General features: G+C 42.2%; 1 protein-coding gene across 3 annotated transcripts in view; it reads left to right on the top strand.

The window, feature by feature from the left end:
* Nucleotides 1-12,908: 12,908 nt before the first annotated feature.
* cpeb4b (cytoplasmic polyadenylation element binding protein 4b) overlaps nt 12,909-23,604 on the top strand; it is a 31,864-nt gene continuing 21,168 nt past the window's right edge. The window contains exons 1-2 of one of the 3 annotated variants that reach the window (XM_018691844.2): nt 12,909-13,431; nt 14,266-15,503. In XM_018691844.2, the coding sequence (XP_018547360.1) occupies nt 14,313-15,503 (1,191 nt within the window). In that variant the 5' untranslated portion in view covers nt 12,909-13,431; nt 14,266-14,312. The remainder of the gene's footprint in view (nt 13,432-14,265; nt 15,504-23,604) is intronic. The other 2 variants (XM_018691846.2, XM_018691845.2) reach the window with 2 other exon arrangements.

Below are 23,604 nucleotides of genomic sequence, written 5' to 3'. Positions count from 1 at the left end.
GGCTTGACCGGGGCCGTGGAAGCAGGGGCCTGGGCCCGGGACATGACACTATGATATTAATGACATTAACATTTAGCTAAGAGCGCTGCTGTGCCTGAGTATAGCCTCCTCACAGAGCTGTTAGCATGGCAGCATCATGTTTGTGAAAGTGGTAAGCAGAAAGGTAAAATTAAACAGGCACAATGTACCACCTCTGCAAGTTTCAAGTGTATCACACTGTATGGTTAACTGAGAGGAAGGATCGAGGTAGGTTTCTGCCTTTTCACATAATCCTGGTCTCTACGTCCCTCTCTCTCCCACGATGTATCTGTGTCTGCATGCATGTGTGTGTGCTGGTGGTGGTTAAATGGCTGCCTACAACTTGGCAGAGCGCTGTTTAGACCTTGCTATGCATCTCAATGACTGCAGGCACACTGCAGAATGAGTCAAGCACTGTCAACGTTGGCAGAGCATTCAGACTCATCACTGGCTCTGGGTTTGAGTTTCTGAAGGGTAAGGTGTGTGTGCGCAAGCGCTGTGTGTGATTGGATCTATGTGTGTGAATAGAATAGAAAAAAAGAGTGAGAGAGGGATGAAGAGAAATCACCTCATATGAATGACAGGCTTTTAATATACAGTGTGTTTAATCAGGTCAGAAACACTGGAGCCTTCTGTGTTTTGCAAACAGTGAACGCCCTGACTGAAATAAAGGCAAAGATACCGTGTTACTGTGACCTCTATGTTATTCTGTTCCTGTGTTGTTCTGGTGACCTGCATTCCCAGTGTCATTATGGGTAATTACCTGACCTATATATTAAAAAAAGCGGCACGATTACCCACGCAGGTTATTATAGACCGAGGTGTGACAGTAAGCAGCATGGACAGCCAAAATGTGTATGTGTTTGTGTCTGTGGGCGGATGAGTGAGTCCATGCATGTGTGAGCAGACAGTTTTCTCTGTAGTTTATGCATGACTCGGATAAACTCATGCCACGACTGTCTCACTGTGCTCTGCTAAAGCTCTTCAAATGCTTACTGCCTGTGCACACAGAATGATATGTAACCCTTCATGCATTCACAACTGCGAACTGTCAGGTCACGTTGCATCTCTGCTTGGGGTTGCAGATCATGTAGCAAACAGCCAGTGTTGTACCAGTGTTTGTTACTCCCTGTGGAATACCTTTAACAACTTGAATCGTAAACCTCAGGAGAATCTGAGGCGATCAATTTTCTATTAATAAAACTTTAAAGCTACACTAGGCAAGATTTTTAGTGTAAACCACAGCTAAAATGAAAACTGCTGCATACTGCTGCACACACAATATCCTCATTCATTCGACATGATAATTTCAAGGCTACTCTCATTTTGTAGTATGTGTTGCTGTCCGACAATAAGCTCCATCAGGCATCGCTCCAGTATTGCTCAATTCAAAGGCAGATTTCCTCCTCTGAGGTGCTGTGAAATCATTATTCAGTAGAAATTCCCTCAATATTACAGCATCATCAGCCGTCATTGGTGTAGCTATGCACACTGTCTGATCAATTCCAACTGTGAGTTAGACACCTGGATTAATTACCTGTACTGGTATTCCAAGATGGTGCTCATTCATTCTGGTGAAAGTAGCTCACCCAGTGTACATACCAAAAAAAAAAAAAAAAAAAAAAAAAAAGTCTCTTCCCGGTTTGCTTCCTCGTTCCTGCACATGCACATTAGTGCCTCTTAACCTGAAGCTGCCAGATGGCATTAAGCCCATTTTAAGTTGAAAACACTGAACCTTCCTGGTTTAAAAATTCATAATATGAAAGAGATAATTGACTTTATTTACAGTTCAAAGTGTCAAAGTGTAAACATTTTTACAGAGAGGAGAAAATGTATTTTGGACTGCAGGCTATTTTTTTTCATCTCCTGCAGTCTCAGTTACTCACAAAGACAAACTGGCAGCTCTTTGAGTAAATCAAGCCAAAATGAGAGCGAGGGATTTGACTCAGTGTCACAAAAGCTACAACAAAGACCAAGCATACAATATAATCTCACGATCAAACCCAGTGACTCAAATGTGCCAACCTGGTCCCGTTCCCCCAGCGCAGGATCCATGCTCATTTTCTGAGAAAAGACAAGCAAAATACAGACGAGAAAAGCAGAAAGCATGATTCAGATGAATATAGAATAGAGGTGAAGACAAGCTGACTACTGCATGGCTGACATCGAGGTGGCTGTGGTTGACTTGGCAACCAAATCTCTGTGGGGTTGTTGGGATAGAAACAGGCTGATGATTATTAAGATTTTTTCAACTTGTGAGTCTATTTGTCTGTATGCCTGTAATTATACAATATGTTTGTGTGTTTGTATTTCTGCAAAGTTCGTAGTCACAAAAATATATTTTTCTGAGCAGAGGAGCTGATTCATTGAAATGTTAAAACTGCAATTTGTGAACATAGTAAAAATGAAATTGTTTCAGTGCAGCTCAGCAAATAAGCAATTACACATATGCTGCTGGACTTATGGGGACCTCACCTGAACAAACACCTGTGTTTCTGCAAGTTTTTCCCTGTGTAACAGAGTTTGCTGCATATTATCGTCATGACTCAGTGGATGCAAATCCCTACTTGTTATTTCACTTAAAGCCTGAAGGACACTGTAGCATGACAGCAATGCAGCTATCCATTTTAGTTCCTGTGCCGCCTCCTCCTCCTCCACCTCCACCTCTCCTCCTCCTCCTCCTCTTTCACCCCCGCCTGCTAATCGTCTGTGTTTTCTCTCTTCCCATCCTCCTCAACACTGTCATCCTCCTCCTCCTCCTCCTCTCACTCTCTTTCTCTCTCTCCCTTGACTCATCATCCTTGTCCTCCCTTCCCTTCTCTCGCCCTTCTCCTTTTGTTTGAGATATAGGACCTTGGGGATTCAAGGCTGCAGTAAAACAAGTCTGATGCATTCAATGTGTCCTAATGAAAGTCCTTGACCAAAATTTTTGGCAATATAACAGAAACACACCTTTGCAATGAAGTACAGAAGAGCATATAGGATCCTTTGTTACTCAAAAACGTAATTGGTCAGTGCTGAAGAGTTACTGAGCCATCTGTCAGAGTTAAATAACATTCATAATTCGAACGTTTTTAGAGCTTGCCACTAAGCTAGGTGTGTGTGTGTGTGTGTGTGTGTGTGTGTGTGTGTGTGTACATGTGGGGGTGGTAGGGGTGGACCTCTCTGATGTCAGGGAGAGAGTGTGATGAGGCCATGTCTGTGTCTGTGAGGTTGTAAATGTTTGATGGGGTTTGATCCTACCATCTGTCCACTACTGCCAGCTAAGAGAGAGAGTGTGCAGAGAGACTGGGTTAACACAGGCACACACAGATACAGATAATGATTAAAAGAAATGAAATGAAATGATGTTAGCATGTCATTGTGTGAGCAGTTTTACAGAGGACTGAGAGAAGAGACACAAAATGCACCTATCATATTCTCACTTTACACCGCAGTAGACTGCCATTATAATGTACACGTCTAATTTAGTCACATCAGCTCACTTCTACAAACCATATAAGTCTGCATAGCTACAGTACCTTACCTTACTCTTATTAACAATTTGACACTCCTCAAAGCTTAAATTAATGTGTAAAAGAATCTATATTAATTAAACAAATATAATGAATGAAATTAATGCATATATTAATACGAAATAAGAAAGCCCAGTTCTTAAATCCCTCAACTCTACAACAGTGTAATTCAATATTTTCAATGGTGAACATCACCCATGTGTGATAGCTTACAGTATATGACTAATATTGCAAATATAGTATTGCACTCTGTAAGCAACAGAGTGGCCAAAAGGCACAATTATTGGCAATAACTATAGTGTATGCAATGAATATTAGCAGAAGCTAATGTGGCATGCTAATATAGTAGTGGGTTCTTTAGTACACACACGTACACACATACACGATGGTGAAAGTGACAGGTTTTACTGGGTCCTTTCGTTGTTTGATGTGTGTAAAGCACTTTGTACTACTGGTTACTGCCATACAAATAGACTTTTATTATGATTATGATCATTATTATTGTCAATATTACAAGAGGAAAAAATAAGAAATAACACAGTGATGTTTGCTGCCCATGTATCAGCTTTAAAGCCTTTTTTCTGAGAGCAGCATTGCAGATGATCAATGAATATGCTAATCTCTTGGTTGGAGATACTATATGATGAAGAAATATGCACAAACGCACAAAAGGCTACTCTGTTTGCATGCATGCAGAAAACCAGTCACGTTGCTGTGTGCCTCCCATGACCCCAGAGGCTGGTGACAGGCTGAGCTTCCAGCCAGTGCGATTTTAACAGATTGATCATCCATGTGTTATACTCCAATCAATGGCTCTAACTACCAATGGGCCAGATTGTGAACTCTTTATACTGAGGTCAATAAACACAACAGATCCTGGGGGGTTGGGTTGGGTTGGTGTGGTGTAGGGGGATCAATCTCTTTACTAAAGGCCCCTGCCTCGCACTGTCGCTCACTGGAAAGGTCACAAAGTCTTTCTGCTTGATAATAATGCTAACGCAGCTCGTACAGCAATCATCACCAGTCCAGACATCAAATAGGATTAATGAAATCCTGTAAACTCCTGTGACCTCCTGTGCAATCTGTGACCTTCCTTTTATAGCCCTTCCTCAGATCAGTTTGAAAACATCTTGAGATTTTGTCTGAGATCAGCATTTTGATAGCAGATTAAGAAATCACATGGTGTATAACGTTATGTAACTTTGCCCTTACATGCAGAAACCGGCGAAGCATAAGCAACCAACTGCTCTTTTGATGCAATCTAAGGCACTCAGCAATCACACAGCTAAAATAAATTATCAGTTGATCAACCTCTCTAATAGGCAACCAGGCTGCAGTACTGACAGGCCTCCAAACGTGCCGGTTTGTTTTTCTGAACCAAGTCTGAGAGAAAGCTGAGGTATAGGAGAGTGCAACTTCAGTACAATATGAGTGAGGGCGATAACCTCAGTTAGCTTTTGGCTGGCAGAGCTTTGTAAGGTCCAATGGGACCACAGTGAGGAGAGAAACATTTGGAAGAGTAATTAACATAGAACAATCTGGCTCTCAGAATATAAATCTTTGACGGGGTGGACTCACATATTTCTTCCAAGGCTCCTAACTCCCACTGATGCCTAATATAGAAGACCACTCCAAATGAACCTGATAAAGCCCATCACATTCAATTTCTCAGCGAGCTCACAATAATAACACCACAATACGCATTTGTGAATTTTCAGCATTGACATAATAGATGGTGCATTGTACAAATGATAAAACTGATATATAGTATGTACTGAGGAATTTCCTAGTGGACATTTTTTTTTTTTTTCCATTGTGGAATTTTTGAGGGCAGTATAGGCTATAGTGGATAAATGTATACACTCAAGCTGTATCTGAAATCACACCCTGTTTGCTGTATAGTGAGCCACATTTACTGTCCTCCATTTTATGTGTTCCACACTGGAACAAAAAAAGTAGTGAGATGTATAGGCTACTACTTTCTGCTAACAATCCCAAAATCCAAGCCTCTGTGTCCTGAGATTACTATTGCGCTTCTCTATAGCTATCACTGATGATGCAAAATGACAATGATTAATAAGTGTATGAAATCAGAATTTACTGTACAGAAATGTACAGTAAAAGTAACACTCAAATACAATAACAGATTGTCAGTGTAGTGCACTATAAAGTAAATACAGTGTGATTTGATGGACACAGTCTGTTTTTGGAAAGTCGTGTTACTGTTGAGGCTTTTGAATACACTGCATACTACAAACAAAATTGTGTTCCACTTGGTTAGTAGCACAAGTGTCAGAGGCAGACATCTTAAAATCAAGCACTGAAACTATCTACATGGGGAAGAGTAGGTGAGGGAATATGCAGAGATTATACGACAAGAGGGCCAAGTGCATGCTCTTGGTGTGCACAAAACACACCCCATCAATATCGACATGTGATGACTTTGATGGATCAAAGCAAAGCAAGGTGAATTTGTTTCACTTTCTTTACACGGATGTGACATAAGCTACTCAGCCTGTAGGAATATTTACCAGAAATTCCTTATTTCTCAGCTCACAGTTGATGAACCTAAGATTGGGGAGGAGGGGGGGATTACAGAGTTGCTGGAGGGAGTAACGTGCAGTCATGTCTGGAAACCTCCGGGCTGGTAGGCACAGTGTGCACATCACAGTACATCCTTGGAGGTACAGCTGTGTAGACTGATAAGAGACACTTGGAGCTCCACCTCAAAGTCTAACTTTACCTTTGTCTGTGTCCCTGTCTCAACCACACACAGACAGACAGACAGACAAAGAGACAGACAGACACACACACACAGGCCAAAGAAGACTAGCCTGATGTCTTGATAAACAAATTAGCCTAACACAAACACACATTATTTTACTTTTTTACAAGCACACCCCCCACATACATACAAAAACGCAAACATATATGAGTGACTTTCAGGGCTTTAAGGAGGACTTTCCATTATTGATGAGGCCACATGTTCTGTACCTTTATTGGGGCATGGGGTGGCTCAGGTCCGCTTGACTCAGCATTCCTCTGTCCATTGCTCTTTCTTTTAGCCTCTGTCAGCACTGCGAGTGTGTGTGTGTGTGTGTGTGTGTGTGTGTGTGTGTATGTATGTGTGTGTGCTTGTGTGTATGTGTATAGCCACACAGGAAAGAGAAAACAAGCAAGATGGACACATGCAGACAGACTTTACAGGAGGCACAGCTCAAGTCAGAGTACAACTAGCAGGTCAGTGAACAGCAAACAGACTTTTTGATCCTGTTTTTTGTCGGTCAACAACAATTTCCAGAGGCTTTCATGGAACATCAGGTTTCAGTAAGAGCACCCCTGAGACCTGAGGAACAAGGGCTTTCCTCATATGAGAGGCAGAGATACCAATATGTCCACCGACTACTGCCTCAATACTGTTGTGTTTTGAGTGAGAGGAGTAGCTGCAAATCATTGATATGAGAATAAGCTTCATTCTGCTATAAGTACCATCAATGGGTCATTTGGAGCCATTTTGACTCGTCTGCAGGATTGGAGGATGGTGTGAAGTGTGCTCATAATTATGGTTTAAATGGTAGGACAACGATCGGGCATAAGAGCTACAATAAGTCCTGTTCGATTAAAAAAGTGACATAACTGTCAAAAAAACAAAAACAGTGGCAAAATGGCTGTGAAGCAATGATTGTTGGCAGTTAGATTTGGATGAAATCCAATATTAACACAAATAGTGTAAAGTGAACCAATTAAAAATGAACTATACACTTCTTTCTTCACTAACTAATGAGCTGCTGCCAATATGAAAAATATTTCCAACCTAGGCTTAATTTCCATTTTTCTGGACAAGAGGTCACAATTCACTATTCAGGCACGGGTGTGCTTTGAGCTAAATACCACTGCTGCATGCTACGATGCTCACAATGTCAGTGCTAACATGCAGATGTTAAGCAGGTATAATATTTACCACATGCTAACATTTGCTGATGACAAAACGCAAAGTACATTACTCATCATATGATGGTTGCATTATATTATAAGTCAGGTGATCGACAGAATTATTGCAATTCATATTAGATTCTTCCAGAGGAAGACAGAAATATTGTATGTGTATCAATTTTCATCAGAATCCATCCGTAGTTATTATATTTCAGTCTAGACCAAAGTGGCAGATCCACTGACAATGCCATCCATGGAGCCATGCTGCTATCATGCCTATAAAATCATTCTGGGAAACTACTTATTCCAGAAAAGGAAATTGTTAACTGTAACACAGCTAGTTCGCACATTGAGAAGGCATGATTACACCATGATATCATATATTCTGGATTATATTAAAATGCCATATTACAACACTTTCTGAGAAAATGACTCATAGAGATTTGACTTGATCTGTGACTTGAACATCACATTACAAAAAAAACAGCTGATAATTATCAAAACGCCACACATCCATCCAACAGCTGTTGTCCTTGCTTCTTTCATCCTGTCACCCAGCCAAACTCGTCAGCCGTGGAAAAGTGCCCAGAAGGTAAATGAAACCACTCCTTCTTTAGAGGCTCAGCTCCTCAATTGATTTCACACACACATCTGTGCACATTCCTTGATTACATACACACACACATACACATGTGACCCATTGGCAAATCAATACTTGTTTCCAATGTTTTTCTCATGTTGATTCATAAGAAAGATAAAGATGCAAATTGATGAAAATAAGCATAAGCCGAATCACTTTTATATGTCATGAACAGTGAATGAATGAACAAGTAGCTCAAATTTGACATTGCCATGGCAACAACAAGTTCACACATTGCAGACTGCCATGTATAGTACACGAATCACTTGAGCTACAGGGATGTGGTGAAAGATATAAAGATAGGCAAACGCAATTACGCAGAGACAGGGATCAATAACATTTTGGGTAAACCAAGACACCGTTGTGTGCAGTTCTCCCCTCATAGTCACCAGAATGGATAATTTACCAGTATTATTTTCTATGCCACTTGCAGTGATCCTGCTCATTTTGCAAATTTCCTCTCCGACACTGGTGCCTCTCTAAATAAAATTAATTCAATTTTTTGCACTTTGTGAGTTGTTTTTAAAAGTTAATTTTATATTTTCCTTTATGGGAAGTTGCACCATGAGCAGATAGAGCGGAGGACTGAAAAATGAGTCAAACAGCAGATTTCCCAGTTTTGCTGCAGTGCAAAATGTTGAATTTTGAAATATGTGTTAACTCACTTAACCACATATTTGCTCAATATAGTCTGCGCGCACACACACACACATACACATGCACACGGCAACACTCACATCACAGACCCCCAGCTGCTGCTCTGTTGTAATTTATTATCCCTTCTGTACCCAGTGGAGTCATGAAATCAGCCTGGCCTTTATGACACTGACACACACACACACACACACACACACGCACGCACACACACACACGCACGCACGCACACACACACACACACACACACACGCACGCACACACACACACACTGAGTCATCCTGGCTCACTACCCAGCAGAGACCTCTGTGGCTTAATTAGTATAGCGTCCCCAGGGAGAACACAACAGGGCAAAATACACTGGACAGATGAAGGATGTGAAAGGTCTCAGGCTGTCACAATTTTTTTTTTTAAAAATCAAAACACTGAGGAGTTGCTCTCTAATGTAAATATATAGGAAACTGATGGTTTTCAATTCATTTTTAAAATCAATAGTTATGAATGTCACCTTAAGACAGATCAATACCACTATGGTAGAAATACTGGACATGTGACTTCTCTTCTTTCTTCCTCTTTTAGCATTCCTTGTTTGAGGTGATTGTAAAAAAAAAAAAAAATAGTGTTGAAAATGAATTCAAGCCAACTTTAATCCTTGTCTGAGACATTTACAGTAAAACACTTCCATAGATTAGATCAGCTTTGTTTTTGTATTACAATTAGTTTATTTGTTTTTTTGCATCCATGTTTGCTGCTACCCTCTTATTCCTCCATCCTCCTCTCTCATATTTGCTTTTTGCATCAACTAATTCACCCCCCCTTCCCAGAGGTCTTTGTTGTGTCCCAAAGCCACCCAGGAACGCATCCACACTGTTTTGTTAGCAACACGTACTCTCTCTGAATATTTCATAAGACACAAACACAACACTGCAACAGCGAATCAGGAGGCACCGTTACATCGTTCAAAACTGTCCATCTCTCCCCGCAACACAATACATGCAAACATTTACATGATTTACACAAATACAAGTGCTGTCAGGTCAAAACCTTCTATTCTAAACAGACATGTTTTTTTAATAGATCATGATGCATTTTTAAGTTTGCCCAATCACATGAATGGGCTGCAGATTTTCCACAACCATCGCAGTGGCAACATTGATACTCTAAGTTATTGACCATCAACATAGGAATTATGAGCTTAGCATGTGCACCTGTGCACTTAGGCACCTCTGTGCACACATAGAGTGGCACACACACACACACGTACTCTGGGAGGAACTGCACCATAATTATGCCTAAGGTAGAGTCGATTAATTTTTTAATGGATTCAATGTTTTATTCATAGCACCTATCCAGTCTTGGATATGGCAGAGCACACACAAAAACCACTGCCAGAAAGAGAACACATGGTAAAACTGGCTATTAGCTATTTCATACACTTGACAAATTACACACTCAGTATCTTTACACAGTAACATTTTGGGCTGAAATTGTAGGTACAGAAATACAGATTCCGTAAATCATTTCACAGATATGCATGCCGTGGCCCCAGTGCTTTGTTTTAGTGTTGCTCTGGACATGGGGAATTTGATTTTAAAAAACAGACAGAAGGAGGAGAGGGTGTTGTCTCACAAGTGAGGCTAGTCAGACCGGTTATTCTGTCCTAGAAATCCATTTACAGTACAGAGCACTCTGCTTAATCATCCACCCCGCTGTGAGGTGAATACCCTGCCCTGTGCAAGAGATACTGTAAAGCTGGAGCGCGTTTAGGACTATCAAACGTTATTCCTTCCTCGCCCTCCAGTGCATGATGAAGATTTCACGTGAACACTTTTGCTTGTGGAGCAGAACAGAGATTAGAAAATGACGAGAGGAAATGGAGGAATGACAGTGTATAATACAAGTGTTGGGCTGGGGCCGCTGTGTTGTATGGGTCCTGTTGGATATATTACATTGATTAAAAAGCAATGCAGGGAAAATGATTATTTTGTGGAAGATAGCTGCTGGATTATTATATCATTATCATTAGACAATTAAAGGATTATTTATATTATTCCAGAGAAGATAAGAAGACAGAACATTTTGCACTCTAAATTCAGAAAGAGTAATTCGATAACAGAGCTTTGGGCTAATGCTGCTCCATTCTAAAATGTAATCTGTCTCCAATAAAAACCACTTGGGTGCCCTATTATGGTGGGCAAATTTGCTAAAGTTTGAAAAAGTTTACATTTCTCACAGCTGCTGTAATCAGTGCTGAGATTAACGGAATGGTATCTGTCTTGGTAAACAATGGAAATAAGGACAGAGGCAACATCAAACTTTAAATCAGTCTTATTGGAAAGCTTGCATTTTGCATTGCATTGCATTTTTTTTAAATGTTAAATTATCAGTAACTTTTGAGGTGATTTACTACAAATTCTATCTCATGTGTGGATATTTGCACAGCCCGCACCAATGTGCAAACTGAATGTTACAATCAGATATGTGTAATATGTTTTTTTTTTTTTTTTTTTTAAATCGGATTACTTTAAGCTGGTCATTCCCTAACCCTGCCAATACCTGCCATCCACCTCCCTGCTCATCCTTTCTGCACACATTTAATAATGCAGGACACTACAGATTCCCTAATTTATCACTCTTCCCCAGCTGGACTTGAAGTGACAGATTTATTAGATAGCCATTTGCCGCTGCATGTAACACTGCCAGTTGAGGGTCGGCGAGACTGACAGAGTCAAAGCTGTTTGATGACCTCGAAGTGATAATGACCATACAGGAGAGAAGGACACAGAGGAGGACAGAGAAGAGAGATAAAGAGATGTGGGGAATGGTGTAGGCGGGCGACAAAGGAAAAAGGGCTGGATGGTCAAGACTTCTGGCAGAGTAAAGCAGACACAGACACATGTCTTAGCCAGGCTGTGTTGTGATATACTAGAGAAACTGTAGGAGAGATTGAAATTATAATGTTATAAATCAGTCAAACTGTCCAGAGAGAATACTGTGAATGCAGGGAATAGCTGCAATGCTAAGGCTAATTTTAAATACAAGAGAAGGTCGTTCAGATTCACTTATTTGTTTTCTTGCAGAGATTTAGATGATAAGATTTAATCCACTTTCAAGTCTGACCATTGAATATGAAGGTGGAGTTAGCAGGCAGTTAGCATAATTTAGCGTAAAGACTGGAGCCAGGGGGAAAAAGCTAGTCTGGCTTGGACAAAAAAACCAAAAAAACTAGCTAATTATCATTGGTTAGTGCACATGTACGTATATCTATAGGTGTTCTGGTAGGGTGACTTTGACAGAACCAAGCTAACTAATTCCACCTGTTTCCAATCTTCATGCTAAGCTAGTTGTCACTGCTGTAATATATATATATATATATATATATATATATATATATATATATATATATATATATATATATATATGTAGTGATAGATATATGTATCTATGTATCTATAATTTTGAAGGATTGTTTCTATTTTTACTGTATTTTTATAAAGACATAATTATACCATCTCAGCTGTCAATAATATTCTTGGAGCTGTATCAGAGAGGGGTTCATTCAAATGTATGATCATTTTGGAGGTGGCAGTTTGTGGTGTTGCTGAACAGTGCTGCAATATGCAGGAAACAAGTTCAGGATGATTCCTCATTCAGAACCGTCTGGATGTAGTGTTCTCATGTAGAAGGGTATCGCTGAGTAGTTTTTCATCAGTGTCACCACCTCTTTGCGGTTTTGTAGGGAACAAAGTGACATTGTTGAGACTCGAGTGGTCAGCTTCTTCAAATAATTCCTGCTGTGGCTCTTTTGTTTTCCAAGATGCATGCTCTAAACAGGCCATTTCCACTTGCTCATTGATTAAAAAAGATCAAAAAGCCTGAGCCAAGGATGCGCTTTTTCTGAGGCACTGCCATCCTTTCGAGAGAAGAGGGTGGGGTGGGGGGGTTGGGTATGTCAGCTTTCTCACGACCTGAAACCGGCTGCATCGTGAAAGGACAAGGCCGTGGAGGGAGGATTTTTTTTATGATTCCGACCTCAGTGGGCAGTACTTATGGATGACATGGGCGTATTATTGGTGCATGGCTGTTAAATGATGAAAAAATTGGGCGAGCGTGCCGGCCTTCCGTCCAATCACATATCGAGGTGTGGCTCTGCGAGGGAGTGGTCAGGGCGGAGGGGGTGGCGCTGGAAGCGGAAGTGTGTCTCGGCTGATCTCTCGCTGTTATTCGGCCACGGTCGGTTCCAGGAGAGAGGGGCAGCCACAGCAGCGCACGCAAGGAATTGGGCTGGCTCTGCAGGAGAGACACTCAGCGAGAAAAAAGACACCGAAATCAAACGAACAATGAACCCCATCGAGTAAGGCTTGTAAAAGAACCGCGGCCGAATAGATCCCACACATTGCCACGTTTAACAAAGCTCTTTGGTGATACGGTCCAGATCAGAGGCAGCGGATAGAGAGCTGTGTCATTGAGCAGGCAGGACACGTCAGGAGAAGGGAGAGAGAGAGAGAGAAAAAAAGCTGACCGACTGCACTGTACGAGTCAGCTTTCAAATCGCCTCTGAAAAAGCTTTGCCTGTCGTACTCATCTTTTCGAGGACACCACCTTGCTTTCAATCCCAAAGGAAGGATCTCGACAAAGACATCGCCGAGGTCGAAAGGTGGTGATCAGAAGGTGAAAATAAATTTTACTCGCCTGTATCCAGCCGGTCCGGCTAGCTAGCATTCGTGCTAACGGTTAATAGCCAGCTAGCTAACGTTAGCAACGGATAGAAATGTTAGCTGGCCAGCTAACATATCTAGTTTATTTAAGCCGCCTGACTGTCGACTGTTACCACATGTATAAAGGTGTATTAATGTGTAATAACATGACACTACACATTGACCGCATTTCGTTCAGAGGAAACAACTGTTTGACTTCTATCTGATAATTTTGAGGTTGGACTGGCAGCTGTCAAACAAGGTCGAGTGTTTTTCCTCTGAACGTTACAACGGTTTATTGTTAATATACTCAACATTCATTGACATTTTGTGTTACTGTGTTCTCTTTGACGTTATACCGTGTGTACATAATGGTCTGTCAGTTGGTTTCCGTAAGGAAAACGTCTCCAAATGGAGAATGTGTCGGCTCTAGTCGACACAGCGGTGTCTCTAGCTTTACTGGTGGCTGCCAGCAGCTCAGCTGTAGACAAGCTGGCAACGTCACGGGGTTATAATTAGCTAAAGATGTAATGTTAACTGGTTGGCTTTTGTCAACTGCCTGGAGTAATAAGGTTAGATTGTTCATTACAAGAATGAGCTCATTCATGACAGTGTTGTGTGATTATCATATGTCTAGGAATTCTCTGAGGGAGTCAAACAGACCCCATAGAAAAAAAGATCCTTTATGTGACTGGGAAATGTCTGTGTCCACCACCTAGTTGTTTCTAAATCCCTTGATCTACAGTGGAATGAGAGGGGCCGACTGCTAACTCAGTGCATGCCATCCTGTGTGCTCTTCTCTCAATAGGACCAAACGATCACGGGATAACATTTGTGTGTGGGGGGAGAAAACAAATGGGGGATTACGGGTTTGGAGTCCTAGTTCAAAACAACACTGGCAACAAGTCTGCATTCCCGGTCCGAATCCACCCGCATCTGCAGCCCCCACACCACCACCAGAATGTGTCGCAGAGCCCTGCTGCTTTCATAAACAGCACCACAGCCGCAGGGAATGGCACCACGGGAGGCTCTCCCTGGCTCTTCCCTGCCTCTGCCACCCACAACAGCGTGCAAGACGAAATCCTGGGGGGCCCAGAGAAGCCCAAAGCACAGCAGCAACAGGAAATGCAGGAAACGCAAGAAAAGCAGCAGCAGTTGTCCCCTGGGAGTCACCAGGAGGGTGGAAGTGGTGGTGGGATCATTTCAGAACTGGAAAAAGCCCGGTCAGAGGAAGCCAAGACAGACAACGGCACATCTGAAGGAAGTAACGGAAAGGAGAAGCAGCTACGTCTCGAGTCTCCAGTCCTGACAGGCTTTGACTACCAGGAGACATCTGGTCTCGGGGGAACAGGCCCAGTCCAGTCCAGTACAACCTCGTCATCACTTACTGGCTTCAACAACTGGTCGGCTGCCATCCCGCCGGCACCATCAACCATCATCAATGAGGACGTCAGCTTCTTCAACCCGGCGTCTGCCAACAATGGGCCCCTGCTGTTCCAGAACTTCTCACACCACGTCAGTCCAGGATTTGGGGGGAACTTCTCCCCCCAGATCGGACCAGCGGCAGCCTTGTCCCAGCACCACCCTGCTCCCCCGCCACACCCCCACTTCCAACATCCCCACAACCAACACCAGCAGCACCGGCGCTCCCCAGCCTCTCCACACCCTCCACCGCCCTTTCCGCACAGGAATCCGGCTTTCAGCCAGTTGCCGCATTTGTCCAACAGCCTGAACAAGCCCCCGTCCCCCTGGGGTCCAGCCAGCTACCAGAGCCCCTCTCCCTCCCCTGGTTCCTCCACCTCCTGGAGTCCTGGAGGAGGCTATGGTAGTGGTGGCGGTGGCTGGGGAGGGTCTCAGGGCAGAGATTATCGCAGGGGGCTGAACGGCGGGATGACCCCCATCAACTCTATCTCTCCACTGAAGAAGACCTTCCCTAACAACCACGTGGCATCCCAGAAGTATCCTCGAAACAGTCCCGCCGGCTTCAACCCCAAGTCCTGGATGGATGATGGAGTCGGCCGCAGTGATAACATCTTCCCCTTTCAGGTCAGTTTGCCTGTGATGGCCTCATGGTATGATTTAGCAATAATTCTGGCATGCTATTCTTTTCATTAACTTTAACTGTATTTTTTTGTGCCTATGCACTAAAGCGTGTGTGTTCAGTTTGTGTGTTAATGCTTTGTGTGTGAATATTTTTCAGCGGCAGCCACCCGCTGCCTGAATGATTAAACATGAACGTGTCATTTATGTTAGCCATTAATTTTATTACACTATGTGGTATAACTGCTATTTTTAGAGGTGGGGGGAGGGCAAGGATTTACATGATGCATTTGTTACTGTGTTAGCAGAGAAGGCAGTTGCCAGGCTCTGTACTTCCACAGCTGTATGTCCCTGATGATGACTAATGTGGCTCTGTCACTGCAGTGGTGTGTGCCACGTATACGAGCTGGGGGTTGGAGGGGGGCATCGGGGACAGGGAGAGAAAGATGGGGAGAAGGAAGTAGAAGAGGGAGTGGGAGGTCAAAATGGGGAAAACGAGAGAGAGTGTGAGGAAAGCGATCGCGAGAATGGACGATGGAGAATGACAGACACTGAGATATAAAAGGCAAAATTAGATCTCATCATTATGGGATATTCTAGTCAGAAGCAAAAAACAAGGAAATGAAAAATAACAGTGGTAATACTGCAGTTTAATGGACGGAGCTCTATTCCTTAGCCTATCAGTCTATTTTATTCAGTGAAATGGAGCCAAATGATTTTTCAGGATTACTGCTTTATTAATCACCCAGGTCATGGCTGTCAAAGCGTAGCAGCACGCTTTCAAAATGCCAGCCTGCTCATACTGTGATTTTGATGGCATGGTCCACACACGATGAAGATGACTCAAATAATTGCGTTATCACATGCAGAAACCGCCAATTGGATTGATGGAAAGGGGTAAAGGGAGCATGGAGATAAATTCATTTTATTGATCTAGCTCATGATTAATTGTGTCGGTTGTTATAAGGAAGCAGGGGTGAAGAGAGGAAGGCTGCTATAGGCCCAGCAAGGATGACCTGATGAGAGATGAGAGTGCTATGCAGATCTTTTGCTTTCTCATCTTTGGACAGTGTTCCTTCATCTACAGTTTAACTTGTGGTCAGTCATAGGTACTTGGTTGCCATCAATTCCCAATGTCATCCTGGATGGAGTAGATAGTGTTAAATTGTCTGAATGATTGCTTGTCCTTGTTGTTTCAGCTGTCTTTCAATAGCCTAACAACATAACTAATTGGCCTTAGAGACCACTAGTGATGGGCTACTTAATTTCCTGTCCATCCATGGGGCAAGTCATAATCTGTGTTTTCATTCTAGCATTTTCTTCTTGAATGAAGTAAAATTCTCCAAACAAGCAAATTAACTTGATTAAAAGTTTGGAAAGTGATGCTTGCTTTGACCTTTTCAGGTATTTCCTTAACTTGCAATTAATGACTGACAGTGCACTAAAGGCCAAACAATGAGGACTTTGTACTGACATGTCTTGACATGTCTTGTGTATTTATATGCTGAATAAGTAGCAAGGCTTACCTCTGAGCTGCAATTTACCAGTAGATAACAGCCTAATTGTTGTAGGTAGTCATGGGTTGAAGTTCCTATCTGACCTTTTTCCAGATCATTAGGGCTTAATCATCATTAAGATTCTGGAGTCATATTGTGGTAAAGTCAACTTTGACAAGCAGTAATATTTGAGTGAAAATTCATAGCTTAACTTGGCAACAGTAAATAATTGTAGATTTGCATATAAAAGGGTTGTAGATGCCATCAGATAGCACCTAGCTGCATTAGTTACTCTTGTTTAATCAGAACTGTGATTCTGCATCCATTTTGAGCAGTTGCGAGTCCCTCCTGTTAAATCCCCATATTAGATTTAAGCCAAAGCTTGCTTTACTGTAGCTGCAGTATGTTGCTCTTCCTTGTGGTTGAATCAGATCAGCTCAAATAGCTTTGTCCTTCTGCCCTCTTGATACTGCAAGGGCAGATGGAGGTTGGCCGTAGAATGGCCTTACTGTGTGTGTGTGTGTGTGTGTGTGTTTGTGTGTGACTGTGACTGATATTGCAAGTATAACCCATTTACAAAGAGCAAGTGTAACAAGGAATTGATCATTTAGTATGGATTAGAAAACAATATGAAGATTGGTGTTAAGAAATTAATACATACATTAATATTTAACCCGAAACTGACAGGTGTAAGGTGATATTAAACAGCACATTTTGAGAGCCCATGGACAAGTTCCCTGATTTTAGACTACACACGTTTTCTGTGACAACAAGCAAGTGCCTTAGGCGGACTGACTTCCAAACTTTACCAAGACTCCAGAACTGCTCCTCTCTCCTCCCGTATCTATGCATGTATGAGGTAACACAGTTTAGTGCAACTGTAAATGTTTGCTCTGGTTGATATATTTGAGCTGGTGAGTTACTGCCTCTCATGGTGTAGGTCATCTTCTAATGACATCTAAGTTAAAATTAAGCTTTTGAATATTAACTCACAGTGCAACTACTTTATGCATTCACTGCATATGCCCTGGAAATTAGGTTTTGGTCTGACTATGATTTTTCTGCTTGTACATCAAAGATCTGCTTGTAAAGAATAATTAAGCATATTAAATTATGAATCATGTATCACGCATCTTTCTGAACCATAAGCTGACAGTATTGCGGTCCTGCTCCTTCCGTAATTGAATTGAAAAATGTGTCATTTTGGCATGAGCATATCGATCACATTGCAGTGTTGAAGCTGTCACTGTAGCAACCACTGTTAAATTATTACACAGGCAACCAAGTGTCAGGTTTATTCGTCAGAAACCTCCTCCGTGGTTCAGTCTTAAAGACATCTCTGTCATTGTTGTTTTTGACTTTCAGAGTCAGGGCTTGTTTAGTTGTGACATGAAAATTGCCATAGCTGTCTTACCAGCTGGCTTCGGCCATTTCCTTTTCTTTCACTCCCATTTTATTACCACTGGTGAAGAATTGCTCTTGCTGGAACTGCTTTGTTTTACTTTTTAAAAACTGTACTCAAAATGGTGCCTGTCAGTGCTTGTCAAGATCATGCACTGTTCAGATGACTGATGACACATGTTGCCTTACACAAGGCACCCCCCAGGTTTGGTAATTGAAATACCGTAGCTCCTGTAACTCTGCACTAAACAGACCCCTTGAGGAACTGTTGTCACACTTTTCCAGTTTAAGCCTTGTCAAACTGCCTCACATAGTTTCCATTTTAGCACTGACACAACAGATGAAGGATCAGTGGCTTTTGCTTAAGAATTCCTGTTGTTCTGCCTGTGTACCATCCAAGTTACTTAATCACAGTGTCAGTTTCTTTGTGCACTTTTGGACTAGATATGATTGTAACACACAACTCTAAATCAGATACCTGATCCCAATAAAGAAGTATTTCTGTAACATAACATAACAGAAATATGCAACTGGTCAGTTTCTTGCACTGATAATGACGGCTAGCCGCTAAAGCAAAGATCCTTCACTCTGTCCACTTTCATGGGGTTTGGCGTTGCCTTAGGCCATGACAGTGATTTGTGTGTGTATGTGCAAATGTGTAGATGCAATTTGAGGGCAAAGCCATTTGGTGGACAGTTTATCCAAAGTGGAGTACAGCACCATGGCACACAGAGGGAGAACATCTTCCAGTACTGTTGCTGAAGCAGGCAGGGCCTTAGCTGTATTAGAGCAGCTTTAGCATTTGCGATGGGCTCCTAGCCAGACACACTGCGGCTCACTGCTAATACGCTGGTCAGCTGGCAGTTAGCCTTAGACCTGAAATTTGTTCTTTAAAAGCCAGGCAATCTTTTCCTCACCGTCCTTCATTTCTCTCCTTTCTTTGTTTCCCTGTTCCCTAATTCCTCACCTGAGAAATTCAATGTCAGGGGCCTGCTGCTATGTCAGGTGTACTGGAATGATTTGGATTGATAGATTTGGCCAGTGACCAGGTCAAGACCTGCAGGGCCTCAAGGCGAGTAAGCCAGGACAGGATATTGTCTCTGTAAGCTATCTGAGTAACTGTTGGTTACAGCTCCCTCCTCACTGTTTGTGTAGCTTACATACTGCAGAGTTATACAGTGCTGTTATATAAGGGTATGATTAAACTGTCTCTTCAGGCCTGTAGTGGAAACAAATGTTGAACAACAGTTGTCTAACTCAAGCTTTCTGTTCAACTTCTGATTGTCTGAAATACCATCTAATCAGTTGTGACAGGTCTTTAACCAAGTATCAGTTGTTAAAAGTTAAGAAAGGATGCGGTGTTAGTAAGTCAAGTCAAGTCAAGTCAAATTTTATTTATATAGCGCCAATTCACAACAGAAGTTATCTCGAGTGCTGTCACCAGTTCTGTGAATTATGTACCTGAAACGTTATTGTGTGACACAGATAATTTTCAGATTAGATCAGTGTGTGCAGGGTTATACAATGTCTGCCCAGGACCATCACTGTTGTGACTATGCTGCATATATGTTTGGCATTTAATGATTATGTTGAGGCTGACAGGTTTATTTTTAAGGAAGAAGCTTCCTTCATCCCTCCCTTATTCATGATGTGTACATGCAAATCCTCTTGCATGCATGCACATCTACAAACAGGCACTCTGAGCCATTAAGCTGTGGAAGCTGGAGGTTTCAGCTATTACCTCTGGTCCTTGTGACGGTGGCGTTAAACAAGAGAAATGTTTTTTTTTAGACTAATGAGCGGCCCAGGCTGTGCTGGCAAGCACATAACTCTGCTGCTCATACAGCCTCATTGTGCCCTTCTCACACCCTTGACAGACGCTCTTAAACAGCAAGAAAGAAAGCTTGTGTCTATCTATGTGTGCATAAGCACACGTGCCCATGTGTGCATGAGTCCTAATTAGTCCCTGGCCTCTGTCTTCTGCACATGTGTCTTAACAAAGGGAGAAGACAAAGCAGAGTCTATACTATAGCATATACTAAAGGAGTGACTTCAGTCTAATTCTTGGGTGAGTGTGAATACTGCTGGAACCCCTGCCTCTGTCATTCCTGTTGCACCCCAGACTTACACATACACACACCATTCAGCCAGCACTGGGTAGTAGGTTGTTTTTGACAGTTGGGGGTATTTAATGTCATAGCAGGCCTTTGAAATACTTAGACCAGGAAGAAACATAATCACAAGCATCAAAAGCTCAACCTGCTTCCCTTTCCTGCCCTCCTTTCTTCTCTTTTTTACTTTGACTTACCTCACTACTCGCTTTCCCTCGCTCCATCATCCCCTTTCTTTCATCTGCCACTTTCCCCTTCCCCTCTTTGCTTTGGGCTTCCTCTCTCTCTTTCTCTCTCCGTTGTCTCAGGGATGTGATTAGGAGCACAAAAATAAGGGAGAAGGCTGCAGCTTTCCCACCAATGGATATCGAAATAATCTCACACCTCTAAAAGCATGGAAAATCATACTGCACCCATATATTCTCATGTCCTTTACCCTGTTATTTTCCCCACTCTTCCTACTTCTCTCAACTTCCCTATTTTTCATTAACAGGCAGGTGACATGGAAGATTAATGTTGGAGTTAATCACCTGCAGCATGCTGTATTTAATCATTCTTTGCCTCGCTACTTGTCATCAAAATCTGATTGCCCACTCCGTTTTGTGGTGCCTAATAGGAAAGGCTATTACTTGTTACAGGTAAACTAACGTGGCTTTATAAGGTTTGATATTGTTAGTTTTTATGTAGGGTTGTGCAAATGCCCCATACTGTCATCTGTTATTGACGTGTGACAGCTGTTGGTGATGACTAGGGACATGTGAGGTCCTGTTGTGGCTAACAGTGGTTCAGGCGACAGTTCTTCAGAAAAGCAGCCATGTTATAATTTCTACCTGGATCATCCTATGTGGCCCACTGTGCTGTGGAGACAAAGGAAATCCATTTTTGCAAAAAACTAAAATGATAAATTGATTGTTAAGATAGTTACTAATTAATTTTCTATATATGTGGACTGATTGAATGTACTTTATTTTGACCAGAATGTTTGGTGATAAAACAACAATAAATTAACTAAAGCTGGTTTCAGCTTCTGAAATGTAATATTTTCATTTTTTTCCCCCTGAAACTCAGTCTGTTTGGATTTTCTGAACTGGATTTTCAACAAAGCAATTTAAGACACTGCTTTGGGCTTCAGAAAATGGGGATGGACATTTTAAAGAATTTTCTGACATTTTACTGGCTAAATGACCAATCAATCAAATAATCAGTAGATTAATGGATGATAAAAGTAATCATCCTAAAAAGAACCTGTAGGTCATGGTAATTGAATCTAATAAGCGTGATTCAGAGTTTCATGCCTGCCACACGGCTAACACAGGATTATTCCATCATCTGATTTATTTTTATGTGTGCACAGTCTTTGATCCACTGAGCACAGGCTGCCTTTTTTAAAAGTAGTGATTTAAAAATTTATGATGCATTTATACAGCATATAATCCTGCTACATTCTGCTTCCAGTTCAGCACACATTTGTTGATTCAGGGTCAAACATTCAAAAATGGCGACAGGGCTTGGTAGAGGCACTCTGCACATGCTACATGATGCAAATCAATCCATCATGCAGACTTTTTTTATTGGCGGTCATCATGCTTGTTTTTTTCTGTTTACACAGGTACAGTGGGCTTCATTTCACTGCTGCCTTCAAATAATATAGAACATCATGCCATGTCTTCTATGTTTATAACCATGGCCTTGGGTAGTGTAGGCAAGCTCTCATAGATAGTGACATGGACTGCCCTGTAAACTGTGCGTGTCTTGCTTGCAGCTTATCTGTGTGTGTGTTTGTGGCTCTGGATGTGACGAATGACCATGACTGCGCATGCGTGTGTGTGTGTGTGTGTGTGTATATCTGTGTATCTGTGTATCTATCTGTCCACGCCCTGCAATCTGTCAGGGATGAGTACTCTGAGTACTGGTCAGCTGGCCAGTTGTCGAGAGAGAAGGATGCACGAATCTGATGATTAATCACCGTCTGCACCTCTCCAGGCTAATGCTTAGCAACTGCAGAGAGCCAGCCAGGCCTCAAGTCAGCCATACCCAGTCCATCTCAGCCACAAAATGAATTCCTATTCTCCTGAAACAACATAATAGGATTTGCCGTGCGATACTACATCAGCCAAAATGTAATTGCATTAACTGGTACCACAGACTGTACACATGTGACAGATGCCACAAACACCGGAACTTGCTGCTTCTAATACCTATGTATTTATCTTGCATTATGTGTTTGAGTGCTTGCCTATGCTAGGATATGTACTTGCCATAGGAACCAGTCCTCTGCTTGCTTCTGCTTCCCCTGTCTTTGAATGTTTGGTTTATTTGACCTGAAGCAATAGCCAAAAGTCCACATAAGATACACATAAGATACTGAGACGGATATGAGAAAATTGTAGACACAGTCTGGCCTATATCCCTGTGTTGATGTTTGTTTTGAGGGAGAGTGTTCACTGGGTGTGTTCTTCTACCATGTCATCACTGTTTTAGTATGTTCCTTTAGTCAGTGTGGGAAATAATCTAAAAGCCCAAGTGCTGGTGAAATTTTGGCTACAGCTGTGAAGTTTGGCCATTTCACCAGCAAGTGTGCCAGACATCCAACCAAGCTCTTTGGATGATGAGATAGTGAAAGTAGCTTTTGAATTTCGGGGGGCCACTGCAGACACCAGAAAGTAGATGATAAAGTGAGTTGCCTGTCTGCCTGCCTCCCTGCCAGACCCTCTGGTCACATGGTTCACCGTTTTGTTGAACCCTGTAGGATGTGACCCCTGTGGCGTTCACGGCGTAACATGGTATACTATGAGCCCCCCCCAGGTGGTTTTGCTTTTAGACTCTAGACACTGGCCTACAGTTTGCTGCGAGGGTGTGACCTGACCTGGTTGCTGGATAAATACTAGAGGTTAGGCCTAGATGCATTTGTTAGAAAGACAAAGCAGTAGATTGAAAGAGTAACTGACTGTACGGATTACATAGAGGTCGACAGACATGTTTGTAATTCTTGTTGTACAAGGCTTAGCCATTATCAAGTCAGATCAGCAGTAGCTGATCACGCAGTGTTGATGCTAGGCTGCAGTATGACGATTTTTTCAGGAGAGGTGAATGTGACAT

Source organism: Lates calcarifer, linkage group LG20, assembly GCF_001640805.2.
Source record: "Lates calcarifer isolate ASB-BC8 linkage group LG20, TLL_Latcal_v3, whole genome shotgun sequence".
NCBI classification, from domain to species: domain Eukaryota; kingdom Metazoa; phylum Chordata; class Actinopteri; family Centropomidae; genus Lates; species Lates calcarifer.
The sequence above is the reverse complement of the archived record's forward strand: the minus strand, read 5'-3'. Positions and strand labels throughout refer to the sequence as shown.